Source organism: Puntigrus tetrazona, unplaced genomic scaffold (assembly GCF_018831695.1).
Source record: "Puntigrus tetrazona isolate hp1 unplaced genomic scaffold, ASM1883169v1 S000000397, whole genome shotgun sequence".
Lineage (NCBI taxonomy): Eukaryota > Metazoa > Chordata > Actinopteri > Cypriniformes > Cyprinidae > Puntigrus > Puntigrus tetrazona.
The window spans coordinates 590530-607633 of NW_025048050.1; the positions used below are offsets into that span (position 1 = coordinate 590530).

A 17104-nucleotide genomic window follows, 5' to 3' on the forward strand; every position below is an offset into this window, starting at 1 on the left:
CACAGCGATCTTAAAAAGGAAGAGAGGAACTCGAGCACACAAGGACACACAGAGAACCCAGTGTTTTTTGATCAAGATTTTAATGAAAAGATTCTAAAATGACTTCTCGTAGCTGTACATTAAGACCGTGAACGTGAGATGAGCTCTGTACACTGTGTTTTATTCACATGAGACAGAATTCGAGCTGCATGCAGCATGTAGCTCTGACCTGAATACAAGCTCTCTGAGGAACGCCAAACCGCCGTGTTGTCCGCGCGACGCGTTCAAGGCTGACCAAAAACACGACGGCAGTTCCAACCGACGTTCATCGAGAGCGACTTCCCTTCGTTCACAAGTGCGCTGAACTAACGCTCCTGCTGTCCGCCTTCCCCCTCGAATGTCCTGCTCTCATTCAGAATGAAAATAAATATCAATCCGCGTATAAAGTTATCGGAATGCTAAATTAGACCAGGCTAGCGATAGAAGTAAAAAACGTATGGGAAACATGCCCACCTGCTACGCACGTGCTTGTAAATCTGGCTTTGGTTTAGTTAGTTTGGGTTGGTTTGGTAACTTGAGGTCGCTAAAACTTACCAGTTACGCTCAACAAAAGCAACATATAATACTATCTTGGGATATGTAGAATCGGACAGAACTACACATTAGCAGCAAACAAGTGTGAGTTTTAATCTTTGCGTTTACTTAAAGCTAAGTAAATCTGCGAATAACCGATACGATGTAAACGCCTGCGTATAGGACCTCGGTGAGAACTTAGAAAGTGCATTTTATAAAGCTTGAAAAGATGCGGTCTTGCAGTGGAGAGAAAAAAAAAAATGAGATGAGAGCGTTTCTCAGGAAAAACCTTTGGCTCCGTTGGGCATTTGCAAATAAAAGTCCCTTAAAGGAAAAAAAAAAAAATGGAATCGACCGGCAGCCTTGAATCGCAGCGAGCAACAACACGGCAGCTTTCAGTACGGAAAACATAAGCTTGAATGCCTTTGACATAATTCTAAAAGGTCCCTTCCTGTATCGGCGGGCAGAGGCGTACAGACAGAGAACATTTAAAAATCGACAAACAGCCTTCAAGTGACCGTGACAGGAAACACATGATCCAGAGCACATGCATGCTTCGAGTGAGATAAGATTAGAACAAAAAAATAAAAATAAAAAAAATGATGTGGGATACATCCTTTATGATGGACACTTCATGGAGAAATACATTCCTCATGTCTACGTCTTCACAGGTTTGAAAATGATCTATGCCTTGTGTCATTTTTTTTTTTTTTTTTTTTTTTTTTTATGTACCTCTCAGCTTACTACAACAGAATAGACCCTGAAGACACATCGTCTCAGCCAAAGTGAACGCTTAAAAAGTGAAAACAGGATCGAACAAATAAATACATTCATCACTGACAATAGACATTTGATAAAAAAAGTGAACACTGTCAGTAAGTGTTTGCACCAATGTAGATGGAGGAGAGGCCAGTCGGTTTTTAAGTTGCTTCTTTTGCGGACAAAGAAAAGAAAAAAAAATAAAAACAAAAAAAAAAGCAAAAACAGGCAGCTCAAAATACATACAACACATTTTTTAAAAACTAAAGCTAAAAGAGAGAGAGATGATGCAAAAAAAAATAAAAATAATAATAATAAAATATATTTATATTTATATATATCTATATATATGCAGCAAGTTCTAAAAAGTTACTTTGAGGTAAATGTGTATGTAGTTTTATTCATGCGTATTTACATAAAAAAAAAAGAAAAGAAAAAAAAAGCAGCAGATTCATAAAAATGATGTCGACAACATGGTTTTCAGAAGGGATGTCTCGGCACATCTTAAAGGGCCAATCGCAGATCAATAAAAGTAGCAGCCCATCCAAGTCAAAAGCATGCGGCTACGTTCACAGGGTAAGACACACGGTTACGATTCGTTTAAAGACGGCGGCCTACACAGAAGCAGGTTCAAACTGGCCTCCCCTCACCTGAGGTCTATGACTGTAAAGAGTTTATGTAAACAATGAGATATTATACACAAGTATCTTTAAATGTCAGACAAGCCGTCAATCAATCAATCAATCATTCAAAATGTGCTTTGGTTTAGAAAATAGTCAGAAAATTTGGGTATGAGCTTTCATCTTATTCGTTTATACATTTTGCGCTTACTAGAATGCTTGGTTTTTTTTTCTTTTTTTTTTTTTTTTTTTTCCAAAAACACTCTAGAACTTAAGTAAAACTCTTCCATGTACATCTCTGGCTTTGTTTTTGTTTTTTTTGTTGGTTTTTTTTTTGAAGGCGTTTTGAAATGGGAACACACTCGTAAAATCTATTTCGTAGGAAACTAGTGTTTTGCTTTTCATCAGTAAAATACAGAAATTGACACAGTATTGACACAGTCTTACAAATGTAGTCGAAAGCTCCGCATTTCAAAATATGCAGAACTATCCCTGAAGCTTTGAAGTAGAAACATTATTGTCACAGTTTGAAACTTTGTCATCCTTTTTTTTTTTTTTTTTTTTCTTGCTCTCCCGGTTCTCTCAGCTATAGTCTGAAACGCTGGAATCGACAACAGAGCCTCGCATCACCCAAGAAATAGTTTTTTTGATGGTATTCGAATTAAGTGCTCGTAAATTAGCAAGATATCAATGGGAACCTTTTCCTGGAATCCTGTTCAGTACATGTGACAACCAAAAAAATATTTAAAACATTTAAAAAGTCTCCCTGAGTTGAGGTGTATATCAACGCCAGAGCACACTTATACTGTAACAAAACAAAATCTAACATCCAAGATGTGCACAACTTAGAAAATAAGACATTTTGGTGACTTGCATTGGGTTAAAGTATAACTGGCTATTTTGGTTAGCTTTGGTGCTGTGCTGAAATCGCATGAATACTGCGTCTAAATGAAATGGAGTCGCACAGTACACTGACTTGAATAATAAATGAAAAAAACAACAACAAAGTTTTAGCTGGCAAATTAAAGACCGAAAGAATTCCAGGAAAAAGGCGTTTGTAAACACTGCTCCGTGAACGCGACTATAGCTGCACCCCAAAGTTCATCTTTAGCAAGCCCAAACACAAGACTTTGGAGAAAGAACCAGAGGAAAAAAATACCCTCCCAAAAAAAGGAATGCCATTAAGACTTTTACATTAAGAAGGCTAAGAATTATTCATGGAATGTGATACACTGGGATTGGCGAAATAATTTATCCGTAACTGAGTTATGAAATGAAGATGGCAGCAAAGAATTCAGCACTGAACTATAAATACATGCATCAGCGTCTACCCAACACTGATCATGTAACATTCACCCGACACAATTACCAGCGTTTTGAATAACCTTAAATTCTTATCAACATGCATACTTTACATAATACCTCGAATGAGTTAACGATAATGGTTTTTACTTGACGCATGGTTTTAGAACAAGGTTTTATTTAGGGCCGATGGCTAATAAGCAATCCAGTGCATCAATTCCTCCTCATTCGGTAAGCTTTCCAAGTGTGGTCGACATGTAACACAAGAACCTACGACACTTGCTATGCAGTTCTTTCTCTTGGTCTGAACTAAAAATCAATTAGTCCTTCTGAAGTTCTTCAAAGTCTCTCTGCAGACAAAGAAAGAATCCAAAAGACATTCTTGAAAAACTACTGTAAACTTCAAAAAACGGAAAGCCAGCGGCCCACCAACCACCAGAAGAAGTTCATTGGTTTTTAGTAAAATGTCAAGTACAAACTAACATCCCACTACATTGCTCTTCGTCAAGAACTAAAAGACAAAAGTACATCCTTACCTCCTGTAATGCAAATCTAAAAAAACTTTGGTAGGGATATTCTACAGGAAACGTTTGTTGGTAAGCCATTCTCCCCAATATTAAATTTCTTTGGATTTCTCTGACATAAAACTCTCAATACCTTAAATACATGCGCCCGAAGAAGCTATACTCTACATTAATGCTTTTAGAACTTAAAACCTTTGTTGTTGGGCAGGTTACAACTACTTTGAAAGCCTCAGCAAACTTTATACATCTATATTTAGAGACCTCCATAGTTCCAATTAATGTATTGTTCTTAATTAAGAGGTAGCAATGAGACGAGACCGTTCCGGCTCGCCTTGTTCAGTGAAGGGAAAATACATAATCAAAAAAAAAAAAAAAAAAAAAAAAAAGTGAAAAATAACAGTACCGACAGAATTTCTTAAGTTCAGTATCACTAAAACGAATCCTGCCCAACCCATCACCCAAACCAACCCAACCCTCTCTGATCCCAAGGAAATAAAAAGGAAAGAACTTCCAGTTAAAACATTCACAGAAGCATATCAATAAGTTATCTAAAGAAACCTAAAAACAAGTACCTTTAAGTTTGGCTTTTCTTTGAGAGTAAACCCCTATATACTATGCGAGTAAACGACAAAAAAGATGCCCATGGCCTCTCGTCACCACTTTGCCACTGGCTTGCATCCAGATGTAGGTGCAGGGTACATTAGGGTATATCCATGATAAATCTGCTCACAGATTCACTACAAAACTTACAAAGACCCTGTTTTCCAGCTACACCTAGAATGAAGCCAATGGATGTGATGTGCCGAGTAGGTATACTGGGAAATGTTTGGTTGGATGCACAAAGCTTTTATGAAACACCACTTAAAATGACGACAGACAAGCCATCTTGCATGTCTGACAACACTATCTTTGAGACCCTTAGGAGACATTTCAGAGAATTAGAACCTTTGTATGTAGAATGACTTGGTCAGTACAAGCCCAAACCTTGCTGAGAGTTTTACATATAATATACCACAAGAACTCTCAAGATTGATGCTTTATCAAGGACCAAGAACAGAAAGAAGGAATATTCCTCCCCTAGAGGCAAGGAGGACGTAACACTGGGATACCCAAAAAAATAAAAATAAAAAAGCCCTAAACAATCAGACAGACCACATGGACTTGTTAAAGCAATGCATGGATTGCAGTGGTTGAGAGTGGTCACAATATTCCAAGGAATCATACAACAGCATCAGTACCCCTGCTTTACATTCACAGCAAAATTCAAAAAGGAAAAAAAAAAAAATCATATGCCCATAAACTCATACCGATTGGTTTATTCTTTCCATTGTTGGGGCTCGTTGTTTGAAAGGCTCCTCCTGTAATTAACAGCAGAAGAGAATCCTGCTTTGGGTTATCGGCTCCTTGCAGTGTACTTCAAAAGGAAGAGGTGTGCATTGACTCTTTTTGCTGAGGGTCTCCTGTTCAAGGTGTCTTTGGCTTATGACGGGGAGGTATGCATTCGTAGGTGGCTAATGAGGTTTCGCTGCTGGGTAAATTTGCCCCCACATAGCTGACATTCATACGGCTTCTCACCTGAGTGAACCCGCATGTGCTCCGTGAGCCGGTACTGGCGGGTAAAGCGCATACCGCACTCCTCGCAGGCGAATGGCTTCAGCCCCAGGTGGCTGCGCATATGGCGGGTCATGGTGCCACGTTGGGTGAACATCTTGCCGCAGATGTTGCAGGGGAAGGGACGGGTGAGCCAGTGGGTCTTCTCGTGTTGTCGAAGAGTGGCCGGATCTTTGTAGCTCTTGTTGCAGACCGAGCAGCTGAAGCGACGCGACTCGGCACCATGGACATGGGTTATTTGTGAAGACAAGTCCTCCGCTTCTACTTCATCTTCCTTTGGATAGGAATCATCATCCTCTTCTTTGATGTACAACTCTTCCTCTGTGTGGGTCTCCACATGGGCATTCAGTTCCTCTGAGCTCGGGAAGCCTTTACCACAGGGGATGCAAACGTAAAGGTTGTCGCCAAGGGCAGGCTCAAAGCCTTCCTGGCGATAGACGTAATTGGCGCTATTCCGCCCACCTTCACTCTCGCTCTGTCCACTCTCTTCACTTTGCTCCTGTCCGTTCTCTAAACCTTCCTCATCATCTTTACACTGGAAGGATACTTCGGATTTTCCATTTCCTCCAACAGGCTGCCTCTCCCCAGCCACGTTCAATCTTTTGGCAACTCCGTTGGGTAAAGTTCCTCGCTCTGCATCTTCGCCCTTGTTGCCTTCACTCTTGGCTTGCCGCCTCTGCCGGGCGACCTGCCGGGAACTTTTATGCTGTTCGACATCCGGAGGTGGTTGGCTCTCTTCGCATTCTCCTCCACCCAACTCCATGGGCTCTCCAGCGGTGAGGTTCTGCGTGTTGGTGTTCTCATCAAATGAGGCACTGTTGGCTGTGGATTCTGAGGCAGATTGAGGTGATTCTTGTGGGATGCTGCTGGGACTTACTTCTTCAGTGGCTGTGCTCCCTGAGGGGCTTTTCTTGGAAAGGTCCAGGCCGAGTTCCTGCATGCCACAACTGCCATTGCTTCCATTCTTACTCGTTGAGGGACTGAGCGAATTTGCTGAGGTTGCACAGTGGGTGTTTCTCACAAACATCTCGTCCTCAGACAAGTCTTCTTTGAGTAGTTCCTCATGCCTCTTTGTCTTCTCACTGTCTTTTAACCCTGACATTTGGTTTGGAGTTACAGGTGTAGAGGACAGCCTTTGGTTCCTAGACGTTCTTCCATTGGTAGGTGTGGTTGGTTTATTAAGAAGGGATCTCCCATTACGCTTGAGCTTCTTCCTGCAGAGAGCAGCTAGGTCATGAAGTTGGAGGTAGCTTGCTGCCGTTAGAAGGGCATTGAAATTGTGGTCACTAAACTGATCAGATGACAAAAGCTTGCCAGTATAAATGAAGTCCAGAACCTGTCGGAAAACCGACGGGTTGACCATGTCTGTGTCGAGGTTAATCAAGTTGTCATGAAGGATAAGGGATTTGAAATAGATACTGCTGGCTGCCAGGATGTTCTTGTGGGCCCGAAAAAGGGCATTTTCTACTACTATGATCACATCACACAGATAACCTTTGGCTCTTTGTTGGTTTAGCTGCAGCAGCAATTGTTTGGCATGATTTGGCAATTCCATTTCCAACTTCTTTTTCTTCACCTATGAAACCTAAAAGAAAAAAAAGAAACACTTATACATCATAATAAATAAACAAACAAAACAGTTTTATGAGCTACAGCAAATATTTACTAGAAAGTTCATACCAAGTGACCTTTTTTTTTTTACTGACACTTGATTTTCTAGTTTTGTTTTCTCAGTTGGGTGTGGTATATTGAAGCACCCAATCCTTATTTGTAAACAGGCAATAGTTACAACACAGCTAATGCTACTTCCTGACCAATCACAGTGGGAGGGTCATTCTTGTAAAGTGAATCTAATTGGACAAAACCCTGTGCAATGCTACATCAGTCACATTTTACTAACAAATAATGAGTGTAACCATTAAATGTGCAAAGCTGCTAAAAGTGAACTGAACACATAGCTTTGAGCTCATCTATATGCTAACAGGAATGAACTGGAAAGCACAAAACGCTTATGCTCAAGCAATTACACATAAACAAGTCTTAAATAAACTCTTAAGAAAAAGGCCTTCTCATAGCATGCACAAGCTGGCATCGTATTCATGAAGTGTGTACAAATTCTCAACTTTCAGCTAAAAGCAGAGAAGGGATAAAAGGCTTGAACAGTAACACAATTTCTTTTCTTCTGAGGGCGTCCACTAAGGCTTAACGTTCCTGCCAGCAGTCATTAATGCCAGCCTCCAGGGTCAGTCCCTTTGTTGTCATATGGGGGTTGGGTGAAAAAGGCTAGTGGACGTCACCGACTAGCTTGTGTGACAGACAGCTTGAAACCTGAGCTGGGATATCACCAAGGGTGTGGTGGGAAACAGGTAAACCAGCACCCTTTCCACTGGATGAACAGGCCACGGCTTGCAGCAGAATCTTTGTAATGCGGCAAACAAGGTTTCTGCCACTTAGACCAGCCGAGACTGGTGTGTCAATGGGGAGAAGAAAAAAAAAAAGAGAGAGAGAGAGAAAGATTTACCTTTGCACAATGCTCAAACATTTTCACATTCACGGAGTCGTGATTATTCAATGCCTTGTTTATGAACAATTAACAACACAAATGTGGAACACCCTGTGGAACACCCATCTGAAAACAATTTTTTTTGTACTGGATTAATGCAAAAGCATATTACACTCAACAAAATCCATAATAATACCAAGCTTAAAATAGACCTAAAAAACACTACAGATCTGATTATGCACCATGCTGAATATTTATCAGTTGTCAGTCTATCTGAGATTAACTATTTATAGTTAATTCATGATGTCAGTGTACAACTGAGCCAAAACCAATATTGTGATCAGGAAAGCAATATGTCAGCAGAATTGTCAGTTTAAGACCGCTAAACGTAGTACTAATGATGACTCAGGAAGGTGTAAAAAAAGATGTAATGAATTTGACAAGATATTTAAATCCCGCCAATGTGATAAATAAAAAAGGCAAAAAAAATTGCTATTCTAAAAAAAACTGTTAAAAAAAAAAATAAACAACTAGAGTTTAATATTTAGCTATTTCATCCTTCATTATGAAGCAAAAAACTGCTGATTATTTTAAGATTCATTTTCGCAATCCATACATTCCCAAACGCTGAAATTTTCAAAATGACAGTATCCATTTACTTCTCATAAAAACCAGTATGCCCTGCCCCAAAACCAAACCCTATCGCATGATACCATCTCTCAGGGTATTTATAGGCCTCAAGCACAGGAGTACAGTCAAAGAACTGCATAGATAACCTTAAACCACCGCTGTTTGGGCAAACTTTGATAGCACCAAAACCCACTGCTCAAAAACAAAAGACGTTTAAGAAATGCATTTATCTAGAAGTTGCACACAAGCCTTGATAAGATGCTGCTGGTCTTTCAATTGCTCTGCTGACATTCCGATCCCTCCACAAAAAAAAAAAAAAAAAAAAACAGTCCCGTCCCAGAGATGAAACAACTTCTCTAATCAGAGAGATTGTAGTCAGAAAAAAGTCAAAGTGCAAAAGCGGCCAGTAACAACAAGGGTAAACAAGTCTGGCAAGGACTGCGCTTAACCTCATAAACAAGCTTATCCGGTGGCACAGACCCCTGGGGCCCTGATTTTATTGTCTTAATGCCATAAAAAAACACAGAGCACTTCTGCTCTTATGAAGGAGAGCACTGGAAAAACAAAGCATTATTCATGAGATGCATCAACGTATAATATCTACAGCAAATTAAGAAAAAAGGACAACCATAAACGCTTTTAAAGTGCCTGAATTTTTGAGTGATGATCTAAAGGTGACCAAAATCTCTCAAAACACTGCTGCAAATTGGGTTTTAATAACATCTGGTAGGTTAACTTGATAAGAGACACTTCTGTAGATTGTGCCTAGAGACATTAAGATCTAAGTGCTTACTGTAACCACCAGCCTCAAGAGATCCGAGCCAACGTGGAAGCCAAGCAAACCTGATCCAAATAATCTGATGAACGACCTCAACTAAGAGATAACACAATATCACTTCTTATCTGAAGATTTCAAGGCCTTCATCCACTGCCCGTGTGCTTTCCATTCAATGTTATGCCCTATTTGTGCTAAATGAAGGCTGGGATTTTATTTCTAGCCCAAAAGCAAGCACGAAATCATCTGACAAAACAACTGCAGAGACCAGACTAGCTTCTGTCTGTATTCAACTATTAAGTCTGTAATCGGAAACATCACAAAGTGTTCCAATTTTCACTACATGAAGGTATAAGCCATGCACAATAAAGACCAGAATCACACATGAAATCAATTCTGACGAAGTCAGCTTGCACTACGACTACACTATTGATCATTTCAAATGACGTCGTACCGTTTGAAACCAAAAAGGACATTTCTTGCATTTGTCCAGGCACGCACTGCTGTATTTTGTGGATAAACTAAAAGTGCATCTGGGTTCATGCGCATGTCACATGTGGGCCGGGCTAAAAGTTGCGGAATACCTGAGAAACCAGACTCACAGTGCCTACAGACAAACCCGTTTCGAATGCACTTCTATCAATGTCACACTTTTACATTTAAATGAAAAAAAATTAAAATCGCAGAAAACGAAGATCACCCAAAATGCTTAAAAAGTAGGCCTGATATTTCTCTAACGGAAATCACAAATTAGGGAATCTGGCACGAAAACAACCACTCAACCAGATTGGGCAACCCTGGAACAACCCTCACAGATAAATCATTGCATTGGTCAACATCCCAACACAATCATGTAATGTCTGTTTTGCCCAAGAAGTGGTTAAAAGGTTCCAGGTTAAAAGGATCTAGTCAATAAACATGCCAAGCATGTTAGACAAGATTTCAGACATGGGCTGATGCCTTAAAGCAACACGTACACAACGCATGCACATCTAAACTGGATTAAAAGGGTTCAACTAAACAAACAAATACAGGTTAACCTATATTCTGGTGAAGAACAGAAACAGAACTTACTTAAAACATTTAAAACAAGGTTTGGAGCCATTTTTCTGTTATAAAACACAAAGGGAATTTAAAAAAAAATAAGTAAAACCATCATTATTACGCAACCAGACTAGGACAGGACTTGATGAACAGATAAAAGCTGTCAGAAACATCATAAATTTCACGAAGGACGGGAGGAAAAGACCAAGCTGCTCTTAAAGCGATACAAATGTGTGTGAAATAAGATTTCACTCTAAATGCAAACCAACGACACCATTCATAACGATCTTCTCGATGATAACGACTCTAAATAAACTGTCTTCAAGCGCCTTTCCCGCCCCGCTCACTCAATAGATCCGATCATCTGCATTATTCAAAGCAGAAACCCTGAGCTGCCTTTCATACGAGTATTGATTAGATCTTAACATGAATGCCACTACATCTGTTAAACACATCTTTTATTCTCGTTTTCTCTGACCTTTGTAAAGGACAGCTAAACAATTACGACAAGGCCAGCCCGAGCCCATCGAGAAGCATTTTGGAAGCAAGCTCTACGGTTTAAAGATAAGCCTCGCTGGACCATGGACCTAAACATCAGAGCGTGCATCTGCTGGTTTGCTTACCTTAAAAACATTCATCACGGCAGCACGCACAAGACTCCCGACAGGCTTTCCTCACACAAAATGGCCATATCTTTGGCTAAAAGTAATTCCACGTCTCATTCAAGCAAACTGTCACCCAGAAAGGGAGTTACTTTAATGGCGTGGCACTGATCTAAACCCACCAACCACTGTAAAACAAGCCCCCTCCCCCAGCCCATTAAAATGCATGAGATTAAAAGGGTCCTTCAAGCTCTCCTCAAGATATAGAAGTAAAATAATTTATTATAACATTTATGCATCATTTAAATAACAACGAGAGCCATGACGACTGCAACCACAAAAGCACTTAATGCACTTAATAATGCAAAACAACACAGCACCTAGGATATTTTTTTTAGAAACAAACCTACAAAAGTAATAATAAATACTAAATCATTGCACTGCTTGCCGAACTACAGTGACAGAAGCAATGGTAAGCTGTCACAACACCCAAAAATATACTTTCTCATACGAACTGCAGCATAAAACCACAACGTTGGGTGAAAAGTTACTCGTGTTTGCATGACACAAAATAAAACAAACCAATAATGCAACGTTGGCTCATAATGCAACCTAGCCATGGTGATCCGAATGAAACACAAGCACACCAACAAAGCAGAAAGCACTCAACAGATACCAGCGAAAACCAGCTTTACTCTCATAAACAGAGGTTTGCTTTTGTGTATCTGATGAAACAAGCACCGATGCCATAAAATCTTCATCGGGGCATCTTCACCCATGGAAAAGGCTATTATATAAGAGCATCGTGAACGCTAAAAGCGATAGTTAGCGCGTGCATTAACGATGCAAAAATATTCAATATGAGCATTATACACGTTAAAGGTAAAACACACACCGAGGGAGGGGTGAGACAGGAATGCTGGCCACATAAAGGGCCACTGATCGGGTTTTGCTATCAAGGTGGCGATTAATCTTTTTTTTTTTTTGTCCACCATAAAGATGCAGCACGCAGGTATTTCGCCTTTTTAAACGCCGCGTTCGATGACTTGCACGCGCCACGCCGAAACAGGTACGGCGCTTTCGATTAAAAACACACGTATCTGCCCCTGCCAGGCTGCGCTCGCGCTGTGCGTGCGTTAAAAGCCCGGTGGGCACGCGATAAGAGCAGTGCGCCGGAGGAATCAGTGTTTCTTTAAAATAAACCGGCGCGAGAAACCCCTCGCGAAGCCCCGCGGCATCGCGCGCACGCTTCCCCTCGCGACGCGAAAGCGAGCGCGCACGCGACGGCGAAGTATCCGTACCTTAATGCGTCGACGGGAGCTCTTCAAACAGTCATTCTGTTTTCGCATCTCACAGCTTTCCGAGCGCCATCTTGCCTGCAAGCTTGTGTGACGTGAGAAATCCTCACCCCTGACCCAAATTTGAATAAGAGGCAGTAAAGAGAGGGGGAGAGAGGGTAAATGCCCTGCCTCTGCCAGCCACACACTCTCATTTGCCTAAACAGCCCAGGGCTGCTGCTGAGATGGTGTAACGTGCCATGACCTGCCACTGCTGCTGCCACATTTGCAATCCAAATGCTACTGTGTGTGTGTGTGTGTGTGTGTGTGTATGCGCGCGCGTGCGTGCGCGTGTGTCTCCATCACGCTCACTCAGGGGCCGCTATCGTTTCTAATGCGCCATATCAGCTGCACGCTTTTTTTTTATAACGAAACGCGCATGGGGTATTTGTACTTTTTATAAGCCCACTTGTAACTCGGAGGGGTCAAAACGGCCCCCGAAACGATTTGAAATAGCTGCAGTGCGTTTAGTCGACTCTGCGTAGCGCTTCACGCAACAGCTGAACAGGAAAGTAACTGTTAATGATGCAAAGTTAAATCAATTAAAGCTGTGCGGAGGACAATGGTGTCATTATTCAGCTCAGTGAACTTCAAGGGTTTGATAGAGTCACTACAGTTAGATCTGTAGAATATTGACATATTTAGTCATATATATATATATATATATATATATATATATATATATATATATATATATATATGACTAAATATGTCAATATTCTACAGATCAAATATTATATATATATATATATATATATATATATATATATATATATATATATATATATATATATATATATATATTATAAGTATAGCCTATAATAAGCTATAATAAGCTATGCTTCTTGATGTTGATGTCTTTTATGTTTAATGAAAAAACGTGTGATTTTGATATTAAGGGTGCATACGTTTTTTTTTTCTTGTAATTTCACATAATTGAACATTTCTAAGTTAAAAAGCTCTGTCACGTTATTGCGAGGTTATACATCTGGGATCCAAAAAATAATATTCGTTTAGAAATTAAATGACAAGAGCTCTTAGTGAATACAAGTGAGTTTTTACTGGCAAAACAATTCATTTTGCTCGAGTGGTTATATATTTTTTTTAACGTTTAAAGTCAAACTTCATTTTAACATTCTATCCCTGACCGAGGCCAGACTGATTGGCTTGCTGAGTATTTCTGGTTTTCAAGCCCCTGGTGTTTTGAGAGACCAACAAGAACGGCAGGTTTGTAAAGACATTTCCACCGAGGATCCGTTACAGCAGTAGAAGTGAAACTGCGTTAAACATTATGAAATGAAGTTTAGAAAAAGGAAGTAGGGCCCAGTGCAGGCCAAGAAAGACGTTCCTTTCACTGGTATTTTATTTTATTTCTTTCCTGTCAGCTTTGGAAACGTTTCTTTAATTACATATATGCCTACTACAATAAGCAGACATGTGTGGCCTAAAATAACAGGCTTAAGTTGATCCTCAGTTGAGTGATTATTGTTCTGTCACATGTAGAGTGTGTTTGGGTCAGAATGATAGCATTAAAGGGCTCTTACACCCTCTAGTGGACTCCTTTTAGTGGACTTTCAGATAAACAGAGTATTGTACCTTTTATGTGAAGAATATGTCCCTTTATGTATATATTTATATATATATATATATATATATATATATATATATATATATATATATATATATATATATATATATATATATATATATATATATATATATATATATATATATATATATATATATATATATATATATATATATATATATATATATATATATATATATATATATATATATATATATATATATATATATATATATATATATATATATATATATATATATATATATATATATATATATATACACACAAATTAAATGCTCAAAAATATTGTAAATAAATATTTAAAAATATATATTTATTCCAGAAATTATACATTTGTCCAGGGTTATTATGGTTAACTTACACTAAAAACAAAAACGACAACAACGAACACTTTAACTTAAATAAATGAAATATAACAACTTCTTCGCCTAGATGCCAAGCCAACATTTCATTTAGACTAACTTGATGTCGTAAAATAACTAAAACTGAATTCAAAATGAATGAAAACTATACGGACATGTTTAGACAACAACACGACAAAATGCAATTAAAATAAATAATAATACAAATTATATTAATTAATTTTATTAATTTATTTTAAGTGACCGAGGTGAAGTCAGCGCGCTTTGCATTGTGGGCAAAGACAAATCCAAGATGGCGGCGAGCAGGCGACTGCATAAGGTAAATATTCCCAAAAATCAGCTTTAATGCGTACTAAACAGAGATTTTACTCGCTTTACCTCCGTGAATAGGCATAATGCGAACTTGAACCGGGGTTGGGGCGAAAGCTGAAACTTTAGAGCGCTCTGGTGTGAAATGCGACTGGGATGATGAGGAAGAAGCTAACGATCTTAGCAGTAGTTCGAGTTTACGCGTAAAATGGAAATAAACGGTGAAATGAAGCTCAGAGAAGATAATCGATGTCCTGGCTCAATCTAGCTGACGGTTTGCTTCAGAATAAACTTTTGCACGTCTTTTAAAGAGTGCTGTCGTTGACAGACGATGTTTAGCAGATAAGACAGAAATCACCTTATCTGTAAGTTTATCAAGTAAGATCAAATCCAAAATAGTGATCAAATCGAAATGTAACGAACACAAGCTAGTTTAATATAACAGGTCAGGTTTTCTGCGCGGTCTTAGTGTTTGATTCGTGATACTATAAGAAAGAGAAACAGGAAGTTTTTCCTTTTAAAACATTTGTAATTGACCAAATCGCTCTAAGATTAATTGTATATTTTTGATAAATGTATCACTTCTTTTAGTTTTGAATGATTGCATTCGTACTTCAAACTCTTGGGCTTTTACGCAGCCTGTAAATTGATATCAAAATAGCAGTATTATCAGTATTTCTGCGTGAATTTGTGCCATTTTAACAGGTTTAAATAATAAATTAACAATGCAAGTTTGACTATAGATTTTCTTTTAACTGTAAACGTGAGTTTTCACACAACCGCGGTGAAACCGAAAGCATTTCCTTCTCGCTTTGTGGTTTTTTTTTTTTTTTTTCCAAATCTCAACAATTTGAGAAGTACGTTCACGTGCTGTGTTTTAACAGGAACTTGATGAAATCCGCAAGTCTGGAATGAAAAATTTCCGCAACATTCAGGTGGACGAGTCGAACATTCTGACCTGGCAAGGGCTCATCGTTCCCGTGAGTGTGCATCGGATGCAAATGTGTTTTCTGCGTTAATTGCATGCGTAAAAATATCCAATTGTTTTGTTTTTTTTCCCAGGACAACCCTCCATACGACAAAGGCGCTTTCCGGATTGAGATCACATTCCCTGCAGAATACCCCTTTAAACCACCCAAGATCACTTTTAAAACCAAGATCTACCACCCGAACATTGACGAGAAGGGTCAGGTGTGTCTGCCGGTTATAAGCGCTGAGAACTGGAAACCTGCGACCAAAACCGACCAAGGTACGGCACGCATCTCTGAGCCCTTAATTTCGTAAAAAAACCGGCATTAAACACGTTTCCCCCCCCTCTTTCTGTCACTAGTCATCCAGTCTCTCATCGCCATCGTCAACGACCCCCAACCGGAACACCCGCTGAGGGCCGACCTGGCAGAGGAATATTCAAAAGACCGAAAAAAATTCTTTAAGAACGCAGAAGAGTTTACAAAGAAACATGGCGAGAAGCGGCCAGTGGACTGATATCGCGTGGGCGCGTTTCCCCCGGTTCTCCTTTGCCCACTCCTCCAAAACCGTTTCCCCCCCGATCCGAGTCCCCGCCAGCCCGCCCTCGCTCTCGGTCCCCCCGTGGAGCGTCCCAGCATCCCGGCCGCATTTCACCTTCGGCAGAAAGACCCGTGACTTCTCAGCCTCTGGGCGTCGGAGCGTGTCGAGATCGTGATGAGGGGAGCGTGCGAATGAGAACTCGATAGAAGTGGCGAGATTTTGGGGTTGGGGAAGGAGGGCGGAAAGGCTGTTCCTTTTTAATTTGTTCTTAAATTGCACAGAGATGCGTTCAGGTCATGTAATCTGCTGCGTGATGAATTTTGACTGTTTTCGTAGCAGAGTACTACGGTGAACCAGAGTATAACGTTAAGTCGTTTCACTTTCACATTTATGACATTGAGGAAATCCAATCGAATAGTTTGTTGAATGAAAACACGTAATGCGTCAAAGGTGTGTGGCAAACGTTTCTTTTATATTTCTTTTTTTTTTTTTTTTTTTGGTTAGGATGCACTGTTTTCTGTGGAATAAGGTTTCATGTTCTTCATAATCTCAGTTTGTAACTCACTGAATCACAAACTAGTCACTGTCATCAATATAATGTTTATGATGTCATAAAAAGGAAAGCAAAACTTGACTTTGTTTCTGACTGAATATCATTTATCTTTCCGGGACGCGCATGCATCTCTTTAAGACAATTCTTGGTTACTCTGAACATATTATTAATGAATATTTTTCATTATAAACTCATTTTCTGTTTATAATAGTACAGTGGTAGTTACGGCAGTTATGTTTAATAAGCAGCTAGTTAATAGTAAAGTGTTTAACTAGTCGAAGGTGTTACTAAATTCCTAAACTAAACCTTCCTTTTTAACTGCGTGTAGAAATAAACACTCGTTGATTCCTGGATTTGGTAGATAGTAGTAGTTTATGCACAAGTATAGTGATACAATCACTGTCTTAAATTAGAGTTGTCAAGGTTTAAGGAAGCATTTTTTCTTAGTTTGAGGCATTATGTAATTCGTATAAAATAGCCGATTGTTTGGTTAGGTCTAGAAA

The 17104-nt window shown here is 39.4% G+C and overlaps 2 protein-coding genes across 3 annotated transcripts; one reads left to right on the plus strand and one right to left on the minus strand.

Moving 5' to 3' along the window:
* Positions 1 to 802: 802 nt before the first annotated feature.
* On the minus strand, positions 803 to 12789 carry hic2 (hypermethylated in cancer 2). 2 transcript variants are annotated; one of them, XM_043231682.1, is made up of 2 exons: positions 12224 to 12789; positions 803 to 6953 (listed from the first exon to the last, which is right to left on the minus strand). In XM_043231682.1, exon 2 carries the CDS (start codon positions 6921 to 6923, stop codon positions 5238 to 5240), a length of 1686 nt encoding a protein of 561 aa, XP_043087617.1. In that variant the 5' UTR covers positions 6924 to 6953; positions 12224 to 12789; the 3' UTR covers positions 803 to 5237. The 2 variants fall into 2 exon arrangements, with proteins under 2 accessions (XP_043087617.1, XP_043087618.1); XM_043231683.1 differs by lacking the exon at positions 12224 to 12789 and adding an exon at positions 10944 to 12185.
* A 1631-nt stretch (positions 12790 to 14420) lies between these two features.
* On the plus strand, positions 14421 to 16682 carry ube2l3a (ubiquitin-conjugating enzyme E2L 3a). Its single transcript, XM_043231603.1, has 4 exons — positions 14421 to 14549; positions 15424 to 15519; positions 15602 to 15788; positions 15870 to 16682. Exons 1-4 carry the CDS (start codon positions 14523 to 14525, stop codon positions 16022 to 16024), a joined length of 465 nt encoding a protein of 154 aa, XP_043087538.1. The 5' UTR covers positions 14421 to 14522; the 3' UTR covers positions 16025 to 16682.
* The last annotated feature ends 422 nt before the right edge of the window (positions 16683 to 17104 follow it).

Bases quoted from the DNA above. Each gene is read 5' to 3' on its own strand.
- ube2l3a (XM_043231603.1), top strand. From the start codon at position 14,523: ATGGCGGCGAGCAGGCGACTGCATAAG. The intron at 14,550-15,423 runs GTAAATATTCCC...GTGTTTTAACAG, and splicing joins CGAGCAGGCGACTGCATAAG to GAACTTGATGAAATCCGCAA. The intron at 15,520-15,601 runs GTGAGTGTGCAT...TTTTTTTCCCAG, and splicing joins GGCAAGGGCTCATCGTTCCC to GACAACCCTCCATACGACAA.
- hic2 (XM_043231682.1), bottom strand. From the start codon at position 6,923: ATGGAATTGCCAAATCATGCCAAACAATTGCTGCTGCAGCTAAACCAA.